Source organism: Panonychus citri, unplaced genomic scaffold (assembly GCF_014898815.1).
Source record: "Panonychus citri isolate SS breed McGregor unplaced genomic scaffold, ASM1489881v1 Contig00135, whole genome shotgun sequence".
Classification (NCBI taxonomy): domain Eukaryota; kingdom Metazoa; phylum Arthropoda; class Arachnida; order Trombidiformes; family Tetranychidae; genus Panonychus; species Panonychus citri.
Genome location: NW_026515540.1, coordinates 885,234 through 908,907, shown reverse-complemented (window position 1 = coordinate 908,907; position 23,674 = coordinate 885,234). Strand labels below are relative to the sequence as shown.

At 28.1% G+C, this 23,674-nt stretch overlaps 2 protein-coding genes and 2 long non-coding RNA genes across 5 annotated transcripts in view; 2 read left to right on the top strand and 2 right to left on the bottom strand.

Annotated features, from left to right (window-relative positions):
- LOC128391832 (protein tweety-like) overlaps window positions 1-3,962 on the bottom strand; it is an 86,135-nt gene extending 82,173 nt beyond the window's left edge. Inside the window, exon 1 of the mRNA XM_053351781.1 lies at window positions 3,953-3,962. The gene's annotated coding sequence lies outside the window, so the exon portion shown is untranslated. The remainder of the gene's footprint in view (window positions 1-3,952) is intronic.
- Window positions 2,121-23,674, top strand: part of LOC128391827 (FH1/FH2 domain-containing protein 1-like) — a 49,450-nt gene continuing 27,896 nt past the window's right edge. The window contains exons 1-2 of one of the 2 annotated variants that reach the window (XM_053351773.1): window positions 2,121-2,806; window positions 2,890-3,060. In XM_053351773.1, the coding sequence (XP_053207748.1) occupies window positions 2,408-2,806; window positions 2,890-3,060 (570 nt within the window). In that variant the 5' untranslated portion in view covers window positions 2,121-2,407. Of the gene's footprint in view, window positions 2,807-2,889; window positions 3,061-20,225; window positions 20,967-21,241; window positions 21,727-23,674 lie in introns of those variants that run through there. The other variant, XM_053351775.1, reaches the window with a different exon arrangement.
- Window positions 10,561-11,857, bottom strand: LOC128391852 (uncharacterized). The gene is made up of 2 exons (XR_008325870.1): window positions 11,585-11,857; window positions 10,561-11,331 (listed from the first exon to the last, which is right to left on the bottom strand). It is a non-coding gene; the product is annotated as an uncharacterized LOC128391852 (long non-coding RNA).
- On the top strand, window positions 11,990-14,231 carry LOC128391854 (uncharacterized). The gene is made up of 3 exons (XR_008325875.1): window positions 11,990-12,172; window positions 12,377-13,418; window positions 13,498-14,231. It is a non-coding gene; the product is annotated as an uncharacterized LOC128391854 (long non-coding RNA).

The window sequence follows — 23,674 nt, the reverse complement described above, 5'->3', positions numbered from 1 at the left end:
TTTATCTCGAAATTGTTACGAAAATCGTGAGAATTAGGAAGAAAAAATGGAGTCAACGTGACCCGATCGTCGGTCAGTTGAACTCCGGTTCTGCAGAACCTTGAATAAGATCATCCAAAGATCTATTCAAACATCCTCATTAGAGAGGAAGAAAGTCCAATTGGACATATACCCTTTTTGAACTCGAGCCGGTTTCGAACTCTTTATGGTGGAGATGCCTCGTCCATTAACCATTGGACAACGAGTGAGGGTAAAACAATTAGAACTAAATTCTAAGTCAATTGTTCAGAGCGAGAGAAACAATTTCCACGAAAAAGTTCAGTTCAACTTTTGAAACTTTTTTCTTCTTCACAAATCGAATCAGTTTTTCACGAAAGGAAACAATTAAACGGTTCAACTTTCAGTTTCTACTGTTCACTTTTACTATCAAGTTCATTCACTGTTTGTTTAACTAAATCATCAGTGTTAATTGTAATTACATGTGGCACTTAATTGTCATGATAATGAACTTTCTCAGTTTAATGTTTCATAAACAGTAATCGTTCAATGACTGATAATAGGAAATGTTTTTATATAATTTTCTTCAACTAATCTTTGGCTTAAATTTGCAACAATTTTTTTCAAACATGATAATCAACTGATTGTTAAGATTAACATTTTAAATTGTTAATATTCAGCTTAATCATAATCTGAATCATCTCAATTCACATGATATTTTTTTCTTGGCAACAACTTTGTTAATGTTCAGGTAAATAAAACGTCAGTCAATGTACATCAACCTCTCATCATCACTTATCATCATCATCACCATCATCATCTTAATCCTAATCGTCAACTAATTTATCAATTACTCAGCTTCCGGATTAAGGAAAAGGGCAAAAAATTATCCTCAGCTGATGAAATAATCCATTTGAAATTAAGTTTGTCATTGATATTGTTTATATATTTTTTTCCTTCTAGATTTCTGTTGACAGCAACAACAATTAACTGATTGCTCACTTACAACATTTCATATTTATGTTTTCTCTCCTCATAATTGCATAGTAGTTATTGAAAGTTGATTACAATTAATCAATCTGTAAACAATCAGATCACAAACAAGTGATTGGAAAATTACATGATCCAAATTTATGAAAATTAGGTTAATCTATTATGAGAGGTTTGAACTGTAAAAAAAACTACATCGATGATTTAATTGGATCAGTGTAATCAATATGCTAATTAATTAGATGAGTAGCTATCATTTAAGTCAATAAATTAGATTGATTATTGTTGCTGTTGGTGTTAATCATGATGAGAGATTGAAACCATTGGATTTTTGTTGGTTTTGTTGTTGACAAAAGTTCATCAACAGGGAAAATCGGTGGCGATGATGATGATGATGAAGATGAAAAATATTACAAAAGAAAGAGGCAAAGAATATATTGGAAGAGAGAGAGAGAGAGAGAAAGATGATTTAACTTCCTCTTTGGTCTATCTTTGGATGATTAAGAAATGAATCAACTCATAGGAACAAAATCTAAGCTGAAAACTTCCTCACTCTCTAAAATAAGATCATCTCTCTCTCTCTCTCTCTCTCTCTTTCTCTTTCTCTCTGCCTCCTCATCTTCAGTTTTCATCTTCGAAAACTTTGCCAAAACCTTTTGCTCTCATCCCGTCGAGTCTTCACTTTCTCTTTCCATTTCTCTTTCTTCTGAAGAAAAAATCATCTTTCAACTGCTTCTTCATCATCTCTATCCTAATCATCATCATCATCCTTCGGACTCCATGGCATCTGAATAGATGTGGCAATAGAGAGAGTGAGAGTGAGAGAGAGACTGAATTAACAGGCGCACTAAAAAAACACTCGAACCACCACGAATACGAATCCAAAACATCCAGAAAACACTAAATCCTAATCAGCTTTTGTTTTGTTTCCTTGTGTTTATGTTTTTCAATGTTAAGAGTCAATTTTTAAGTTAAATCCAAAATAATCTAGAACGAAAATAAATAAAATTAGATAATCACTTGTTGATCTTTAGTTAATTCTGTTGATTTTACCTCTTATTGTTTATCCTCGAGAGAAAATTTTCTTCCATTGTTATTGTTTCAATTGAAATGTTCCAACAAATAATTTCTTTCAATCTTATCGGATTCATATCATCTTATTTAGAATTGGAAACATTTTCTCTTTCAAATTAAAAAGTGAAATCAAATCAATTTAATCAACTGTTGATTTTGTGTTATGTGAATTGTTCTACTGATTTTGTTTCACTCTTGATTAACTTAATCGTCCGAATCGTTTCTTCGTCTTTCTGTTTGTTATTCATTTGATTGATTTCCAATCAACTGTGATTTTTTGAGTGTTTGTTGATTTTTCTGTTAACGATTTACCAATTTGTTTCTTCGGTTGTGAATTGAAATCTAAATGAGTGTCAGGATGACACGAAGTCGCCGACCAGCATCACCTTACGATAATGTTAAAGTTGATGATGATAATAAACAACAAAATGGTGTAGGTGGAGGAGAAGATGATGAAAGTAAAGATGAAGCCAAACCATTGCCATCATCACAATCAACCAATAGTACAAGTAACAATGGAAGATCTCAAAGGCGTCGACGAAGCTTATTCATTGGCGTTTGTAAAGATATTGATGAGATGCTTGGTAATCCCGATCCATTATCACCGAATGCTCCTCACCGTCCAGGTCAAAGTGAACTTGCTCAAGTCGTTAAAAAGGTTCAAGGAAAAGCAAATGCTGATTCCCTTCAAGTTGTTGATGCAGCATCGGTTAAAGTTCATGAATCTGTCGCAATGACACCAAAGGTACTAAACACCAAACGATTAGCTCATCGATAGATATTAATAAATTGTATCTCCTTCTTGTCTCTATGATATTTGAAAAAAAGGTTGAAGCTTATACAGAGGAGATTGATCATTCAGCAGTGCGAATACGTGAAAATAAAGGTCAGAAAGGTCAACTACAGGAAATCGTCCGTGAGGTAAACCAAGATGGTGTTCGAATGGTTGAAACTAAAGGACAAAAAGGTCAAATTATTAAAAAGTCACCGATAAAAGAGGTAAGAGATTAAATTTAGATTATTAATCAATCAATGGGAAGAATCACCTTGGTAATTTGTTGATTGTAAATGTATCTTTTTCTCTTGATTAATTTGGATGCTCATTCTCAATGAATCACTTGTTTACTTAATACTGATCACGATTCTGATGATGATGAAGGTTTCATGATATTTGAGTCAACAGGATGTTGATTCACCCTCTTTGACACCAAATTCTTGTTAAATTACCAAAGTGTGAACAAGAAATTTAAGTCATTTTCGAAGGGGCCAAGAAATTTTTTCTCCAAATTTCTTTCAATTTTTCCATAACAAGAGACTTGATAAAATTTCTCCTCCATGTTTGATTGTTACGATGTATTCACAATAATCTGAGAGTATCGGGTTTTATAATCATTATTTCCGGTTATGAAATTTTTTCAACATGATGGTAACTTGGCAAAAAAGTATTTTGGCGAGAACAGAATTAACGATTACTTAATTAACATCACGATAAACGTCAATGGGAAGCAAATACTATGGGGTTAATGTTGTATCATCTTCTTTTTCAAATCCTTTCCTATTTTCCAATGGTTGTTGTTCTGGAATCTGAGCAATAATCCAACAAGTCATTGGAACAATGAATTTCTCCAGCAAATGATCATCACATTATCTTTATCATCATCAGTCAAACTCAAATCAGTCATTGGGATATAATCTGTTGTTCAAAGGAGTAAATTAGAAGCAAAAAAAAATATAAGGAAATTAATTTCTTGGCAACAAGTAACTAATTTCATCTCATATGTGATGGAAGCGAAAGTGAATAGGAAAAAAGTAACAATTACTTTCTCATGATCTTCAAGGGGAAAACTCACCAGAATATCTTCCTCTTCAATTACGAACTCTAGTTAACCATGAAATATTTGAATAACTGGAAAAGAAAACCAAATTAACGTAAACAAATTACAATAATCACCAATTAACGACGTTGATGATTAATCTCAAATCTCAAATGAGAGAATTCAAATTCTCCCCATCAAACCGATAGATGGAGCTACTTAACTTACTTATTTTCTTTTCCAAAAGAGGGCGACACTTGTACTCGAATTCAGTGACAATTAAATTTAATTGTTTCAATTTAGAGAAATGATTAAGTTTGGTTAAGTGTTAAATCAATTCTAATATCAAATTAGAACCATTGGAAAGTTTGAAACTGATTAACAACAATCAAACTTTCAGACAGAAAATAGAAAACAAGCTCGATTCTAACATAAGTTAATTGTGAATGGAAATCAGAGTAATTTAATTAATTTAGTTGATTCTTTAATTGATATTTTATATATTTACTATCATTAGTTTTTCTAATCACTTATTTCCGATAGTTTCTCGTCTTTATTATAACAATGGTTGATTCTATTGATTGAAAGACGAAACTTTAATATAATTAAAAGTTATAGACAATAAACAACAATTAGTTAATCAAAAGAAAAGCAAATCGGAAAAATGGAGGAAACATTTCTAATGATTACAATCAATTGTAAACACATTAATCTAAATAAAGATTAATGAGTCAATTTTAATTCACAACTAATAAAAAAAAAGCGAAAAATAAAAGGTAAATCAACATAATCAAAGAGAATCAGAAACAATCAGTTAATTATTTTTAATGAAATGTTTCTATCGTTGTTATTATCATATTAATAATACTAATTGTTGTTATAATAACAACAAAACAATAATTGTAATATATATTATTATAATCACTTGTAACCCATCAGGTTAATTAGAGGTTACAATTTTAAATTGTGAGCAGTTTATCATAGCAATTTAATCAATCGTGATAAGAGAGACACAATAATCAACAAGTAAATAGTGATAATAATAACAATAAGAATCGTAAGTTTTAACTAATTAATAGTTAATAACAGGAAGAAAAGATGATAATCATAATCATAATCAAGATTAAGGATTAAAGATGAAGATGAAGATGAAGATGAAGATGAGAGAGAGAGACTCAAGAGCCTTAGGTGGGAGTAAAAGATAAACAACAACAAGATTAAAATATGATCAACATTTAATTCTGATTTTTTTTTTCTCTTCTTACCTTGGGCTTGTCTTCATCATCATCATCATCATCATCTAACGGTCCCCTAATCCATCATACAAATAAGATTTACTAATTGTAGTTATATCAAATTACTCATCTTAACCAACAAAAACACTGGAACTCAATTAAACACCACAATCGAAATTGTTAAGTCAATATAAATACATCATCATTTGTATATTAGTGAGTGTGTGTGTTTTTATTCATCATTATAATCTCATGAAGATTATCATCTTTATCATCATCATCATCTTTGAATTATGATGATAAAAGATGAGGATGAAAGTTTTAAAGAAAAGGAAAAAGAATTATTTTCTTTTTCTTCTTCTTCTTCTCTTCATCCATTTAACCAATTGGAAACCAATTGTAATCCAATTAGAAATCCGATTAAGAATCTTTTTTCAGATATATACCATTATTTTCATCCTCATCATCATTTACCTCTGTCTTGAATCATTCTTATATCATTTTGTATCGATCATGGAAAAGGTAACAATTTAAACGCCTCAGGGCTTGTTACCTATCAGGTAAATGAATCTAACTTCCTTTAGGAACAAAGGAAAATGATATAATATTTAATTTAAGAATAATGATAAATTTATCTTTTAAGATTAATATTAAGATCATTTCTACATAATGGATAATGAGAGAAATTAATTTCCATCATGAAATGATTGCTAATTGTTATTCTAACAATTTAAAAGTAAATCAAATTACGTTCATCATTGAATTGGCCACTTTTTAACACCTTGTTAATTGTTGATTGTAAATAACATTGTTATTGAGAGAAATGTTATTCAACTAATCAACAATTTAACAATATTAACTTTGATTTGATGATAATAACAATTTATATGTTGTTCATTAATTTATATTCAATCAGCAGGTATAACAATTTAACCTAATTTTCATATTTAACTGGATTAAAATGAAACTTTTAGTTGTAAACAATTAGCCACAAAAAAACATTTGACTTTCATTCATCAAGTAAAAGTGACTGATGATGATGATGATGATGATGATTATCATCATCATCGTTTTGTAATAATTATGACGATGATTATGATGATAATCATGATGATATGAGCTATTTGGTTGATCCTGTTAGGCCACAATCAACTTAATCACAACGGATTAGTTGGCTAAATATATCAACTTTAATATCAATTAGATTAATTTACTTTCACATTTTATTGTAATGAAAAGTAGATCAAAATTTCATCATTTCATTCAGTTAATCATCTTTACGTTACTTAATTGCTTGTGGTTTAAATTGTATTCAAATAATTTCAGGACTATTTATAATTATAATTGTTGGATAAATCATTTAGTTAAAAAGACAGAAGGAAAAAAATTTAATGGTAACAATTAAGTTTGGTGATTTCAATAAATCATTTGAAACTTTTAAAATCTTATATGATTATTGTTGCTTTTTGTTAATTGTCGTCAATTGTTGACTAATTGTTTCCACATTAATTGTTATACTTTCTTAACGATTTCTTGAATTAATTTACTGTATCATTATGAATTACAATCAATTATCAATCCTTTGAGTCCACTTTCAATTTCCTTAATCATGATAGATAATGATTAAAGCGAGTTAAATTATCATCAATTCAAGTCCATTGACTTTGGATACCGTTATTGTTATGATAACAATTAAGAAGTGAATTAACTTTATTTGACTTTTTTTTATTTACATTTTTTTTCATCAGTAGCAATTTAATGACTTTGATACAATTAGTATGATTATTGACTTAACAATCAAGTTATATAATCAATGAGCATCAAACGTTGATTGTTGTTGGTCAATTCAAAAGAATCAGTTTTTTTCACCATTTGACCTTCGAGGTTTACAAAGTTCATTGATAGTTAATGAAAAGTTGATTGTGATTAGAGATTGACTGTCATCAACAATGGGAAGAGATAATCCCAAGATGAATCCTTTGGGTGTTCATGATAATCTCAGAATCAGAATCAATGAGATTTTAATAGAATAGGAAAAAATGAAGAATCAAAATTTTTTTTCTTCATTTGCAGAATTTTTTTTCTCTTCTCAATCTTAAGCATCGGTTGCTAGGAAACCGGAAATTTTTTCATGGAAAGTTGATAATACTAATTGGCAGGTATGGTTATGATTATGATGAAAGGTAGATGATGATAATTATCTTCCGGATGATGACATTTATGAGTGGACTGTTGTTGAAATATGATGGACATCAAAAACTGAGTCTCATGCAAAGCCTACAATTCAATTCATTCATTCAGAGTTGATGATAATTTCATGTTACTTTGATATATATTTGATTCTGTGAAATGAAAAATATTAGGAAGAAAAAAAAACTGACCATGAAGATGGGATGACCAGGATGATGATGATGATGATATGACGATGTAATGACCATTGGTCAGTGAGTTAAGTAACAATGGGAAATGTTTGATATAAATTTTTTTTCCTAAAGGGTTGACTGAACATTGGAAAGTTTTTTTTTTACCTGAAAATATAATGTAACCATCAGAAAATTGTTACTGACAATCAAATTAAGTCAACAATCAAGATCGCAAGTGGTAATTTTAATTGTAATTACAATCAGTAATATTTTCACATCAAAAATTTTGGCAATTTGATTGCAGGTTAATTGTAATCAACAATCAATTCACAGTCAACATTAAATCACAATTGTATTATTACAATTAAATGTTGTTAATTTTGTGTGAATGTTTATTAATATTTACAATACAATTCTTGAGTTGATTGTCACCAATTAATTTAGATTCAGATAAATCATGTTGATTAATTAGAGTTAAAGGTTAATCACAATTAATTTGAGTAGCAAAAAAAAAGTTAAATCAAGGGAAACTGACAAGCAAATTGGGTAATAAGAAAAGTTATTGATTGTAAATTATCATAATCAGAACAATTAACAAATTGTTATCATAAGTAAACTTTTACCTGGTTGATTGCTCCGTTTCTCAAACAATCAACTTAATTTTATCTGAATCATAAAGATGATCTGACAAAATAATTTCGTGTCAATAATTAGTTAATTAACTAATAAAATACAGTAAGAGTTAAATGAACATGATTTCATTTTAATTTGATTTTTCTCTCACCAAATCATAATCATATTAATGATAATTATGATTTAAACAATCAGGGAAACATCACCATCATATAACAAACAGCAACAATCAAGTAACAATCAACTGGGGTTTGCCATTATTATTATTAAATTGTTAACCCGATCAACAACAAATTGTTGTTAAAAATTGTGTTCCAAATGTTGATTGTATAATTGATAGTTAAATAAACAACAACAATCAACACGATGATTAAGGGCAAGGTCACTGATTATTGGTGATCACTGATCATCATCAACCCTTTTAAATACAATGATGATGCTGATGCTCATCATCATCATGATAATCAAATCATGAAATGAAAACCTGAAATTATCATCATTGAAGCTCAATGTTGACCCCATGGCCCAGGTAACAGTTACATTAATTGGGGCTAAATTATCATCATCACCTATCATCCTCATCCTTATCATCATCACTTTGTAATAATGATTATGATGATGAAAAACCCTCTAAGTAATTTAACATTATTAACAAACTTCACCTTCAATAATTTCTCGAACTGAATTAATCATGTAAACACAATCATGAACAATTTGTTTTTCTTACCTGATTGTTGTGTTACTATTGACACATGAAATACTACATAATAACAAATTTAACTTTAATTGTGATGCCAAACAATTAACCATCAAAGGGAGAGAGAGAGAGAAAGAGAGATATTTTCTTTGATATTTAGGCTAATTGTTAACAATCATCATCTTCATTTGATTGTGTTTATCACAAATTGTGTTTAATTGTTCACGTTTATATAACACACAAAATGATAAACAAGATGAAATCAATTGTTGTAATCATGATCACTAATTGTTTGGAGACAATTTAGTTTTGATTAATCACCTTGAGATAATCAATACTGAACAATTTCATTTGGAAATTGATTTTACCTCAATTATTTCAGGTAAATTTTTCACTCTTCAGGGTAAATTAATTTGATTTGAATAACAATCAAAATCTAGATCTCAATTGTGTAAGAAACTTTTCCAATCTTGTGTTTTCCTTAATTGTTACTGATTGTAAGTCAATTTAAAAGTAGCATCACCTTAATTGTTGTATTGTTAGATGATGAAAATGATTAGGATTGTGATGCTATAAACAAAAATGAAACAACAATTATGATTAGCAAATTGATTATATGGTAATTATTTTTTGCTGATTTGTTGTGATTAAAAACCCTTCCTCTTGATTAACATGATTAATAGTTAAATTTTAACACCTTAACTAACATAATCTAATACTGATCATCATTTACCATTAAGAACCTAATCTTAATCCAGTAACATTATTAATCTCATCCTCCCAACTTTTAATCATCCAGATAATCATCATCATCACTCTTACAATTAGTTGATTATTGTTATCACTTTTAAATAATAAGGAAATCATATTAATCGTTGAAAGAATTAACAAAAACTGTAACAAAGTTCAACTGATTGTTGTTGTTATAATTTCCACTGATTATGAAGATTAAGATTAACATCATGATTAGAATTGTTGATTAAATTGGTTTGGTTGATTGTCTTTGTGAAAATATTTTTGGAACTTTGATCAAAATCTAATTGAGAAAATATTATATTAGATTGTTGATTGTTAATTCTCACAAAGAATTTAATTGTTTACAGATAAGTAAAAGTGTGTATATGGATTAAGATGGAAATTGTTGATTAACGATTAATCTCAATTTCTTTTCATAATTCTGATAATCAATCTAACATTTAAAATCTATTTTCAATTATATCTATTATCAGTTTAATCTTTCATCATTAAAATTTATCTTCTTTGTTACTTTCTCTTTTTTCATCTTCGACCCAGATTAGTGTTAATCTAATTAATCTAAGGATTAGTTGAACAACAATAATTACAATTTAATTGATCAATTTCAAGATGGAAAGAATCAAATTTGATTGAATCACCTTGGGATTAGATTCGTTCAAATTTGATTCAATTGATTCTGGAATTAGCCAAGGATAATTGTGATATATTCAAATATCATAATACAAATTGTCATCATCCTTTTGTCATCTTTATCCTTAACAACTTCCTGATAATCCTGACGATGATGATGATCATCATCATCATCAGGATGCTATTTCTTTTCATCATCTATTTCTTAATCTTCCTTGTATTATTTTCTTGTTGTAAATGTAAATTATATTAATAGAAGATGAATATATTAGTTGACTATGATTAAGTTAATTGTTATTCAAATAATATAAGAGAAATAAAAAAAAAGTCAATTGAATAATATCAACAAATAAAAAAACGACGACACGAAATGATATCAACCTAATCATCAATGAAAGATGATTATATTAATAAGTAGTAATCATCATCATCATTATCAGCATATTGTTCATATACAATAAACTAATAGTGTCTTGATGCTGATGATGATTATAAAATTGATTTACATGATGGGTTAATAAAAGATAGAAACTGATTACATGAAAATTAACATGATCATTATAATGATGAGTGTTCAATGACAATAATCAGAACCTTTAAGCAGAAAAAGAAAATCAAATTGAATGATAACTGTACATATATAGAAGGAAGAAAAATGAAATGTAAACAAATCAACAAGTCATTAGAATGAGAATGATAATGATTATGATTAATATAATCAAGTATCACCTAAATCAAGTTGTGAACATATATCATTATGATCAGTTATTGAGAAAGAAGAAGAAAAAAATTCAAGTTCCAATGATGATAATGGTAAAGATAATAATCAAAAGGTAATTGTAATATAATGTCAACAACCTTTAAATCACTTTCTCTTCATATTTTCTTAATCAATTCAATGATGTTAATAGTCATCATTAAATTAGCTAATTTGTTCAGTTGTTCCATCTTCTTGGTGACATTAAATTTTAAATGTTATGATGCTTGTTGATTCTGGTTGGTGATGGTAAACAAGATGGAGATGATGTTATGATCCTCAATGTATACGAAAATGGTGGAGAGAGTTAACTGATGTGTTGCCCTTGAAAATGAAAAACAAACAAATTCATGTCAATTAACCGATCAAACTGGTTATCCATTAACTATTAATAAAGAAAAAGAAAACAATTATTAATACATAGTATAAATATATTCATATTATATTAATGATTAACGATAATTACTATTGTATTAATGAGAGTAAAACAAATTACATACATGATGAATGTGACAAACCAATAAACAAAAAGGATTATAGAAAAGCCTTAACAACAATCACAATTAATCACAATCAATTGAATTGATTTCCACTGATTACTACTAGTAATCAAGGGACAACATGAAGGTACAACTTACCTTTAGAATAATTAATTGATTTTAACCACCAAGGAATAAATAATCAGAAGCAATTGAATTAATAGAGAAGCGAAAATTTTGATGATTGTTACATATGAAGAAGATGAAATCAAACAAAAGAAGAAAAAGAAAACAAAACAAAAATGAATCACCGAATAATTAACGAATGAATATTTGATTAGGTTGATCGATAATTGATCAATTAAATTGTTGGGTGAAGAATCAAAAGAAAAAAAAAGAAAAACAATTAACCTTAATTCTAATTTCAAAGGGAAATCAATGTTAACCCAATAATTTTTTTTTCTCTTCTCCTCAGCTGATTGACCAGATTTTGTCTTTTCTAAGGTTTCCCGCTAAAAGAAAAAGCATAAAAAGCATAAAATTATTTCTCTTTCATAAGAATCAAGTGTTAATTACTTTCTCTCTCTCTCTCTTTACGTAATTACTTTTTGTTTGGTTAATTGTTTTTAATTATTATTCTTTAATGTTATTACAGTGATTCCAATACATATAATAATCATTAGATTAATAAATTATTTCACTTGATTAGTTTCAAGTGTTTATTTTGTGTTTTAATGAATTGAAAATGTAAGTAACATAAATGAAAACAAAGGAGACATTTTTGTTTTTTTTGTTTATAGGAAAAAAAGGATTAAGGCTTAACCATAATCTTAAGTGAATGTAGATGTTAATTGTTTACAATTTACATATTAATTAATGTTCTTTAATTATTGTTGTTCTTTTTTTTTGTTTGATGTTTATTCTTCTCTCTTTTCTTGTATTGTTATTTAGACAGAAGCTGTGAAAACGCCCATTGAAAAGGTGTAAATGTAATTATTACATTGAATTGTAATTACGTTCACTTATTGTGTTTACCATGAGAAAAACGGTTTAGAGATTTGGTTTATTTATCTATTTTCTTGAGAACATACATTTTATTGGATTAACCAGATTATTGAAGAAAAATAAGCAGAATTGGTTTTAATTGGTGTAAATCTAATTTCCTGGTGTATAAACAACAACAAAAATCCTTTTTGGTTCCTTCATTTTCCCTCTTCCATTTCTTATATATAATTGCTGTTGATCGTGAAAAACTGATGATCATCATCATGTTGATGGTTTAAAAACAATATTGTGATTACAATTGCAATAATGTATCAACCAATTTGAAATGTTCATCACCTTAAATCAACAACTTTCTCATGATTGTTGTTGTTGTTGTTGTTACCTGTTAATTGTGGCAAAAGAAAACAATCAATCCAAACTAACACATTAACTCACTATTAATGTTATGTAAAGGATAGTGTTAATTACTATATTTCCTTGATAATCAAAAGAGTTTCTTTTGTCAAGTAAAATCGTATTGATTAACATATCATCATACTTTCAACAACAATTAGATAATAATTCAGTGCTTTGATTTGATAGAGAAAACTTCAATCATCTGATATAATATATTTAATAACAATTATAAATCACGTTATCACAATAATTATATTTTAGTGTACACCTTAGTGGATATGATGTCTACCTATAGTAATTAACTTAATTTAAGCTTTGATAATTTAAAGATTCTGTTCAGATTAATGTTATACTTAACACGAAAAAAAAAGTACAACCAGTTGATCAATTACTCTTAGATATACAATAATTTAACTAAAGTTAATCATTAATACGTTTTTTTTGGTGATTATTATATTAATACTTAATGATTACATTTGATTCTGTTTGAAAAAATCAAATGTAATCACGATTTAAACAACAACAATTTAATCAAAGGAGAAGCAAGAAAATTACGGATAAATTGTTGTTACCAGGAAGTTAATTGTTCAAGGTAATATCATCATTCTAATCATTTAATTTAATTCTAACAATTTATTTATATATATCAATATATTTAATTCTTAATCTAGTTGAAAAAGGATCTGGATTCGTTTTCGTGTCAACAATTAACGTCATTGGGATAGACAATTAAATGATTACACTCGAAAGGATTGCAATTAATGATTTCACTTTTTCGTTTTGCATGTTAAATAATCAACTTTCAATAATTTCATCATGATGGTGATGATGATGATGATTATCATGTTGATGGTCAACAATTATTTAGATTGATTCAGTTATCCCCTTAGGCCTTAAATACAAATGATCACCGTAACTAAATCAACAACATTTGCTGTTTTTAATGTGTATCACAATTTTTATTTATTGACAGACTAATTTGAATACACACATAACTAATTGTTGACAGTTTATTGATCAATTGATTACTTATTAACCAATTAACTTAAATTTTTAGTTACGATTTCATGTTGATGATTATCATCATTTTTACCTTGATTGTCTGGATTCTGGATTCTGGATTCTGGTGACTTGGTCAGGATAACCATGATTACTAAATGACCACACCTTTACCTTTGAATTGATGATTTCCTGTTCATTTGTTTATGATGAAGATGAAGATGATTAAGATAAATTAAGTTGTGATGGAGAAGAAAAATTTTCAGGATTGGTTTTAAATTCTGATGAAATATTTACTTTGAACATTTTTTTTTCTTCTTTTTCGCCTTAATTTAACTGATTACTGGTTATTAACTTAATTCAGTTTGATTGAGCTTTTCCTAATGAAGAGTAATTTGTTGATTAACTAATCTAATCTAATTGATTTACCTTGAAGTTGACTTTTAACTTGATTGTTGTTCACATTGTGTATGTTTATAGTTATACAATTTTAAGTGGATTCAATTGATTTACTTGATTGAAAGGTGATTAATTTTATATTATTACCATTGATTAAGGTGTTTATTGATGTCATCAGTTATTAGTTAATGTGCTTACTGTTGATTATCATCATGATTTGTGATAATAATTAAGTTAATTATTTACTTTCAACTTTTTGTTTCTTGGTTTACTCAGTTCAGGTAAATACAATTAGTTGACATTTAGACTCAGACAATGTTATTGTTGTTGTTTGGTGTTAATTGTTACTGTTAATTGTTCAAGGTTATCATTTGTTTACATTCACCATCATCAGCAATTTAACTTGTCTTTCAATGTTTAATTGTTGTTATTTGTTACCTTAAATATTACTTAATTGTCATTGATTAAACAAGAATGATAATGTTAAACTGCTAATATTAAAGAATGCAATTAGTTGAAATGATTAACAATCAAAGTGAAAAACAATTAATGTTAATGTTTTTATTTTATTAATTTAGTTTAGATTAATAAACTTGAAAAATTGAACATCAAATGGTTGACAATTAACTTTAATTGCTTGATTGTTATCGTGACAATAATTTCCTCATTTGTATTTTTGTTTTTCAAATCACTGACAATTAAAAACTAATTGTTCATCATTAACAAATTACTGGACAAGGTGACTAAACTAAATTGATAATTTACCTTGATTATCAATCTAATCAAACGTTTAATTGGTGACAATTTATCAGATTTACTGGTTGACTAATTTTTTTGCAGCAAAAAAAAAGTGAAATTGAAACTAAATTAAAAATTAACTGCAATTAAAATTTGGTGGAAAAGGAAATGGTGATGATTTAGATTAACCTTGAAAATGTTAATTGTTACCGGAAGAGCCAATTGATTAGTTTCACAACGTTAATTGTGATAAAGTAAAAGCAACAAGATTAACCAATGGAATTAACAATATTTTGAAAGGATCATGTTGATTATCAAAATTAAACAATTAGATTGAATTATTAATAGTTAATGACTATATTTGATAACAATTAACTAACTACAATCAACATTTTATCAACTGATCGGCATGTTAATTAAATTAAAATTTCCACTCACGTTAAAAGGCCTTAATCATAATAATCACAAATATATTGACCTGATCTTGATTAAATTAAATCTCTCATCAATGTGATGTTAATCATCTTGATGATAATTATAATTAACTTGATAATTTAATCACTTTTTTTTGGTGAAACAATCAACTCAACTACAGGTGAGGCCACATAGTTACATATAAATGTTACTAATAATTTAATAACAATCAACGAGTCTTAATTGTTGGAAACAAACATCTCGAAAAAGGGTTAATTGTTATAACTCTGTATTCCAATGTTGTAACCAAATTTAATGATCAACAAAATTTAGGGCAACATTTGATTTAACCCTCAACTGAATCACAATTAATTTAGTTACCACTTCAATTAATCAACTTTTAATTTAAATTATTGTAACAATTTATTATAATATAAGAAAATGTTGAAAACCAATGATAAAACTTTGGTAATAAAATTTAGGTTAATTGTTGGCATCTCTTTTTAACAACAAATTTATGCTAATTAACAATTAACTAATCAACTGGACTACTAACAACAAAAGCCAATAAACAATTAACAACACAATTAACACCAAATTAATAGATTATTCAAATTACATGATTACCATGAATCTTAATTCTGATTCCTGGTTTTTTTCATGATAACATTTAACTTTGATTCCAAATCAATAACAACAACAACAACAATTAACAATGATTTGTTGATTGTAAGCAATCAAAAAGTTACAATTGATTAATAGCATTCAATATATAAATCATGATTATTGGGTGAATAAAAAACAATTGTAACAATTGATGTTACAATAATTGTAATCAACAACAATCAAATTGTAATTGACTGATAAAAGGATTTAATTGAAACCTTTACATTGTAAATTGTTGAATATGAATAAATTAGAATGAATTAATTTCCGGATTTGCGATCAACAATCAAATGAACAATTAAACTTTCACTACATAGGTGAACAGTAACAATTTAATTTTCTTTGACAATCAAAATGTTTCTCTCAAATTGATTACAATTAAGAGTAAACCAAGTTGATTTTGCCTTCACGCATTTCAGGGTATATGAATTATGAACAATACGATATTGGGTCAGTCAAACTTTCACTCTGGTTGAAGAGAAAATGAGAAGAAGACAAAAAAAAGAAAGAGAAGAGAAGAGAAAAAAGTAAATTCGAAAATGAAGATTGGTGGGTTACACGGTTATGTGGTTATATGGTTTTGTCTGGCTTCATCTTCTTCATCATCTTCATCCTCATCCCCACCCACAAACTCTCCACCGCATCTTCATCTTCATCCCTTTGGCTTAAGCTCAACGGTTGATAAAACTTTAGAAGAAAAAAAAAAGTTTTTTTCTTCTCTTCTATTAACTTATTTTTGTGAACATTCAGGTAAAACCTTTAGACTGTGAAAAGGTTATTTCGTTTTCAGGGTTACCTTTTCATCATCATCCTCCCTTTTTACATCATCTTTATCTTCATCATCATTATCGTCATTATCATCATTGGGAGATTTTAAGTTTCCTTGAACATTTAATTTCTTACCTTTACAATTGGGACAAAAAGCTAAAGGGAAAAGAGAGAGAGAGAGAGAGGGTCAAGAGGATGAGGATGAGAAAGTTATCATTATATAAGAGAAAAGGATGATAATTATTAAGATGATGATGAAATAGTTTCTATTCTGGATCAAATTAATTGCTATCTTTTGATTGTAAATTATTTGTTGATCATCATGCAAGTTATCAATTTAATTGTATTCTTGTTATCACATTGACAGAGATCCAATTTTGTTCTTCCATTGGTTTTGATTTTGATTTTTTTCATTCAGTTCTGGTTAAAGTGTAATTTTTTTGGGTCTATGGGTGACTGATTATGATGATAATTAACATCACCATGACAATTAGTGTCTTAATTGTATTCATGAATTGATTTGATTACGATTGTAATGATGATATGATTATCTCATACTCTCTTATTATTACCGACTAACCTTTTTTTAACATCATTTAGATTTGATGTTGTGTGTTACCTGTGAAAAGATGATGATACTAGACTCAGGTAGATGGAGAGATGATGATGATCATTTATTATAGAAAGAGAGAGTTTTTTTTTCAAAGATGATCATGATGAAGATGATAAGGGATAAGAGTAGGATGATAGTTGTGATGATGAAAAGGAGTTTAAATCTATGATGAATTGTATTGATGTTAGATTGAAGTCTTTGAGTTTTTTTTACGTTCCAATGATTCTGTTGATTAGAATCAAGGTAAATTCAATGGTGATGATGAAGATGATGAAGATGATGAGGATGATGAAAAGAAAGAGAAAGTAAAGAGACCGTAGCTTTGATTTTTTCTTCTTTTTTTCTGATAGTTACTCTGAATTTAAGGAATGATCAACAATTTTACCTGATGAAGCTTCTTAATTAATTGGTGAAGCAAATAGTGAATTTATATTTTGCTTGGTTGATTGTGAATAACACAATCAAATCAATAGTAACAAATGATCAACAAAATTGGCAACAAATTGTGAGAGATTAAGCCAACTTGGAACTGAATTAGTTACAATGTTTAATCATGATCAACATCAGGACACAATAATCAAATTGTTCAATTGAAATTTGTTGATGATTAAATTAGTTATATACAAAAAATAGCATACATATAGTTAATAATATTACCTTGATTGTTATTGTTGATTATCAGAAATAATGATTTTATTTTATTTTATTTTTTCATATCAACAAAATTATCAAAACAAATTGATTGTCAGTTTATTATTAGCATGAGATTTGATTCCATGAATACTTAATGATAATTGTTCATTATTATTACATTATTATTGTTAAGAGAAAGTGATTTCAATCACAATCAAATTTGATTATTGATTGAAAGTTACAATCAAATAAATTGTCAAATTAAAATTAAAGTGTAAAAATATAATCAAATGTCTCTGACCCTCGAGAACAGGTAAATATGGTTACTTTTGATTCCCATAAACAAATCATCTTGTTTACCTGATCATCTGCATCTTTTATCATCATCATCTGCATCATCATCATCATCATCATCTTTATCATCTTTATCATCTTTGTCTCTTTCTTTTTCTCTTACTTTATAAGAAGAAAAAAATTCGACATCTGCCTTATTATCCTATGGAGAAAAGAATAAAGTTTCTTTCGAATTTTTTTCTTCGTCATCTTCCTCCACCCACCGATCATCCTCATCATCTTCATCATCCTCTCTTTAACAATTAACCTACATCTTAACTCCTTGACAATTAATCACAATCAATGGTTTTAATTAACTTTCTAATTAACCAGAAAATCGACTCACATGATTACCAATGGAAATTGAATCTTCTTATAATCTAATTAGATTTAAATCACTTGCACTCAATTAATCAATTAGATTCTTATTGTTAATTGTAAACAATTAGATGGGAAATTGATTAAATTATTTGTTTTCACAATAATTTGATTTTCAATTATCACAATTAACTGTAACCATTTCTGTTTTCGTTTGTCAAATATTTAACTTAATTGTACGATGTTAATTGTTGTTATTTTTGAACATTGACAATGTAAACAATTTAATACATTAATTTACTATAAATGATAATCATCTTGATGGTGGATGATTATTTGCCAACTAATCAACGTTAATCAAATCAGTTAATCATGTCAATAATATTATGAGAAAAGTTTCAAATTTTTATTGAAAAATAAACAAAATCAACGCTTTTAAATTGAAACAAATTGTGTTTGCTAATTGATCACAATCAATTTTCAGATCATCTTGTTAATTACAATTTACTTTATTTACAAAACTAATTGTGCTTATTAAACATTCTGATTGCAAAAAATGTTGGGAATTTTGAGGAAAATTAAAGTAATCAAGATAAATTGTTGCACTTGAATTGGTAGATTAACGGAAATGAAGTTAATCAACAATTTACCTTGTAATCATCATGATGATGATGAGAAAGATGAATAAGAGAGAGAAAAGAAAGTAAAAAAAAGATGAAAAAAATTCTGATCAACGATTAGAATGGAAACTTGAAAGAAACAATCAATTTCCTCAAATTTGATCAACAATTAGCAAATAATTAAGCATCTTCAATGATATTGACCAGATGATGATAATGATGATGAGGGTTAAAAAGGTTTCGTTGATACAATTTGGAAGAAAAAAAATTTAATCAAATTACAATTGAATACATCCAATTATTAGATTTATCATCAAGTTAACATCATCATCATCATCATCATTATCATCATTGTCTGTCTCTGTCTCTCTTATCATCACCATCCTCTTGAAAAGGTTTCAATCAAGACTCTTTCTCTCTGTCTTTCCTCTGGCTCACTCACACTCTCTTTATCATCCAAGTATCTTCGTCTTCCTCTCTCTCTCTCTCATTCATCTTCATCTTTATCATACTCTCTCTCTCTCTCTCCCTCTCTCTCTTCCACCTTTAACCCCTCATCATCTCTCTGTGAGTATAAGCTCCATCTAACTAATACCAAAGTTTTTCCTCCCCTTTTTTACCTTTCTTTTTATCTTACTTTTGATATTCATCATTTCAAATTCTCATACCTGTTACCTAGTGGCCGTATCTTCAAACGAGTTTCTTGTTCATCATTTTCATCATCATCTCTCTCTCTCTCTATCTCTCTCACTTACTCACTCATTCTCTTTCTTTGACCAGTCCGGTTAGATATTCTCTCTCTTTCTTTCTCTCTCACTCCCTTTATCCTCCTCCCCTTCAACCTCTCTCTCTCTCTCTCTCCTCCCTTTCTTATCTTCCAAAATTCTTGGTACTTGTTTTGAAGGGTCAAACCTGTCAGTGTTGTAGTAAAGGTAAGAAAGCAACTTTGAGTCTGTTGCTGTTACTTTGTTACCTGTACACAAACAAAAAGGTAACCAATACACACTAACATCAAACTCGTGTTTCTCAAATACCATTTTTACCTTACTTTACTTTCTTCTTCTCTCTGTTCTCTTTCTTTTCTCTCAAAAGTGTTATCATCTCTCTCTCTCTTTCTTTCTAATATTTATCATTTTTTGTTGTTCGCATTGAAAAAGTTTTCTTGTGATTTCTCATCAATTTTGAATGGACATTGGTCATTTCTCTCTCTTTGAACGTTTCTTTCAATTTTCTTCGGATCAAATACTAGAAATACTAAAAAGAAGAGAAGAAAAATTGTGAAAATTCATCTTCTCTCTTTCTCTTTGTGAAAAATCATCTTTTTTTTTCGTCATCATCTTCATCATCTTTGGAGTAAAGTGTCTTAAGAGCAACTTCTTACTCTCTTGTAACCTTAACCTGTTCTTGTTGTTTTATAACAAGAAAAACATTAGAAGTTAAGAAGAAGATAAAAAAAGAGAAGAAAAAAAAAATCAAAGGAATTTTCACCGGAACGGGATATACTATTTATCTTCATCTTTTCATCATCAATAAACTAATCACAATGAGAGTTAATTGTTGTGATTATCTTGTGCTGTCCTTATGGACATTGAGTTGAGCCGAGTCATCAAGCTTGACCGGCAATCACCAATGACAATGAGTTAGTAAATTTTATCAATCGTCATTAACATGATAATAATCATCCTTATCTTCCCACCCTCATCTTCCTCCTCCCCTTCTCCCACTCTCTCTCTCTCTCTCTCTCTCTCTCTTCTCTCTTCTCCTTTGTAATTTTTTCCCACTGACAATAAATCAAAACAATTAACAACAACGTACTTACCTTTACCTATTAACAACCACTTTGTATTAGTCTAATCTCAACAATTAGTTAATCATCTAGTGTTTTTATCATTTCTTTTTCTTAATCACCAATAGGTTGTAATCATCCTAATCATCATCAAAGCAACTTAAAGTGAATTGTGAATAATATAATTAAAACCCGAATTAATTTAAAGGATTACAATTAACGAAACAAATTTTTTTTATATATATACAAATTGAAAAACAATGTTAACCCAATTGTTGCTGGATATTAATAATAATACTATCTGTGTATGTTTAACAATCAGTTAATCATTAATAGTTTAAAAGTGAATTGGATTAAATTTTAATCATAATCATCATTAAATCGTACGTGTTGTTAATCTGAATGCATGCCAATCATTATGTTCAACGATAAAAGTGATCGTATGACTCAAACCTTAACCTGTCGAGTTCAGTACCTGAACGATATTGACCCATTCCGAGCATCAACTAATTTCCCTGAACCACCTCGACCTCCTCTCTATTCATTCAATGTAAATATACCGTTAATTAATCAAATTGCGGGAGTACATCGATTACTTCAAGCACCTCACAGAGTAAGTAACATATTATTATCAATAATTGTCCAACAATTAACCACAACAATCAAGTTAAAAGACCAGCAATTAACTTATCCAATCTAAACTTAGTCTAAGCCTCAACTTGTGAATCCTTTATTTTGTTGTGTTCACCTTAATTTTTTACACTCTTTGTCTTGATTGTCATTGATTAACATAACAGGTAAAGAATATAATTAATACGATAATTACGATTCCAATTTAGAATTACAACTTTTCTCTCTCATCTTCATTTCGGGCGTTGTTTCATGTTATTTTTTTGTTTGTTTGTTCCTTGTCAATGAATCTAATTAACATCTCTTGACATTATCATCAATTGATGTTAATTATTATCATGATATTTTCCTCTCTCTCTCTTAAGATAATGAAAACATGATAATAATCAAATTGTTAATGAATATATAATAAAATAATGCCGGATATTTGGTTGGAAAAACTTTTTTTGTTAATATTTCAAAAAAAAGACAAAGTTTGTCTTTAAAATCCCCATGATATTTGTCATGATGATATTATCACCATCATCATCTGATTCTGATTCTGATTGTCATGATAACATTGATGAAAATTAAGGTAGTAAAACAATAATGATATTGTCTCATCAGGGAATCATTTTATTAGTCTTTGAATTTGAATTATTATAAATATAATTTCATGTGCATTTTTTACATGGTTGATAAAGAGTAAGATGAAAAACAAAAAGTTCTGAGTCAATTTCCATGATGCATGATGATAATTCAATTTTTTCTCATCTCTCTCTCTCTCTCTCTCTCTCTCTCACTTTTCTAATACAATTATCTTGACTATTAATCAATAGACTTATTCATTAAGAGGAACATGATGAAATGTTTGATTCAGATTGAGATTCGTTGCTAAGGTTAAATATACTCTAAGTACTTTCTCCTGCTGTTGGTGATTGTTATTATGATTTGATTTTGAAACCACCCTGACAGTTATATTCAGCTGATTATGAACTTGCTATCATCTTTATCTTCATCCTTATGATGCTAATATCAATTTATATGGTTAATTTTGTGGTGATATATTCAAGTTATTAATTCATGATGAAATTTTGTATATATCACATGGTGAGACTTTGAATCTCTCTCACGGGTGGGCTTGATGATGAAGATGATTAAGATTAAGATGATGATGATGAGGAAACAATTCACACTCTTGAGGAAACAGTTTTTTCATATTCAATTTAATCATCAATTTAAACCGTTACTTTACTCATCATCTTCATCTTCATCTTCATCTTGAGCATCAATGCACTTGTTTTAATTGGTCAGTTGCGAGTTGAATTTGTTGAGAAAAAAAATTGCGAAAATTTTTTTTAATACTTTTAAGTTAATCAACTTACTTAATTGCAACATTTAACTAATCATATTACCCTTAACTTTAATCATCAATTTAAATCACTAATCAACCGGAGCAATTAAAAGCCCCTCTTGAGGCAATTTCCGTTTAATTTTGATTACTTAGGACTTTTATATGAAAAAAAAAATACTGATTACTAATTGTTGTTATACAACACAAGCAATTTACTAATTGTATTTTTCCAACCAATCAAACAATTTAACCGTAACAATTAAGCAATAAATTGTAATATTTAATTTCACAAACAGTTGCCAATAATATTTATATCCAATGGTCAATGAAAATTGATTAAAATAACCAAAACATTAGTTGATTACAATTAACTACAGGAAACCATTTAGTTAATCATAATTAGTTTTGATTGTTTATCTTGTTATTTTTGTTTTCCTGATAAATCAAACTTTCAATATCATAGATGATGCATTTTGTTTTAGGATGAGGATGCTTTATGTAGATGAGTCATCATCACCTCCCTCTGAGTTTTTTTTTGTTATTCTTTGACCTCTAGTGTTGACCGGAAGTGGAAATGATGAGGATAAGATATGAATCT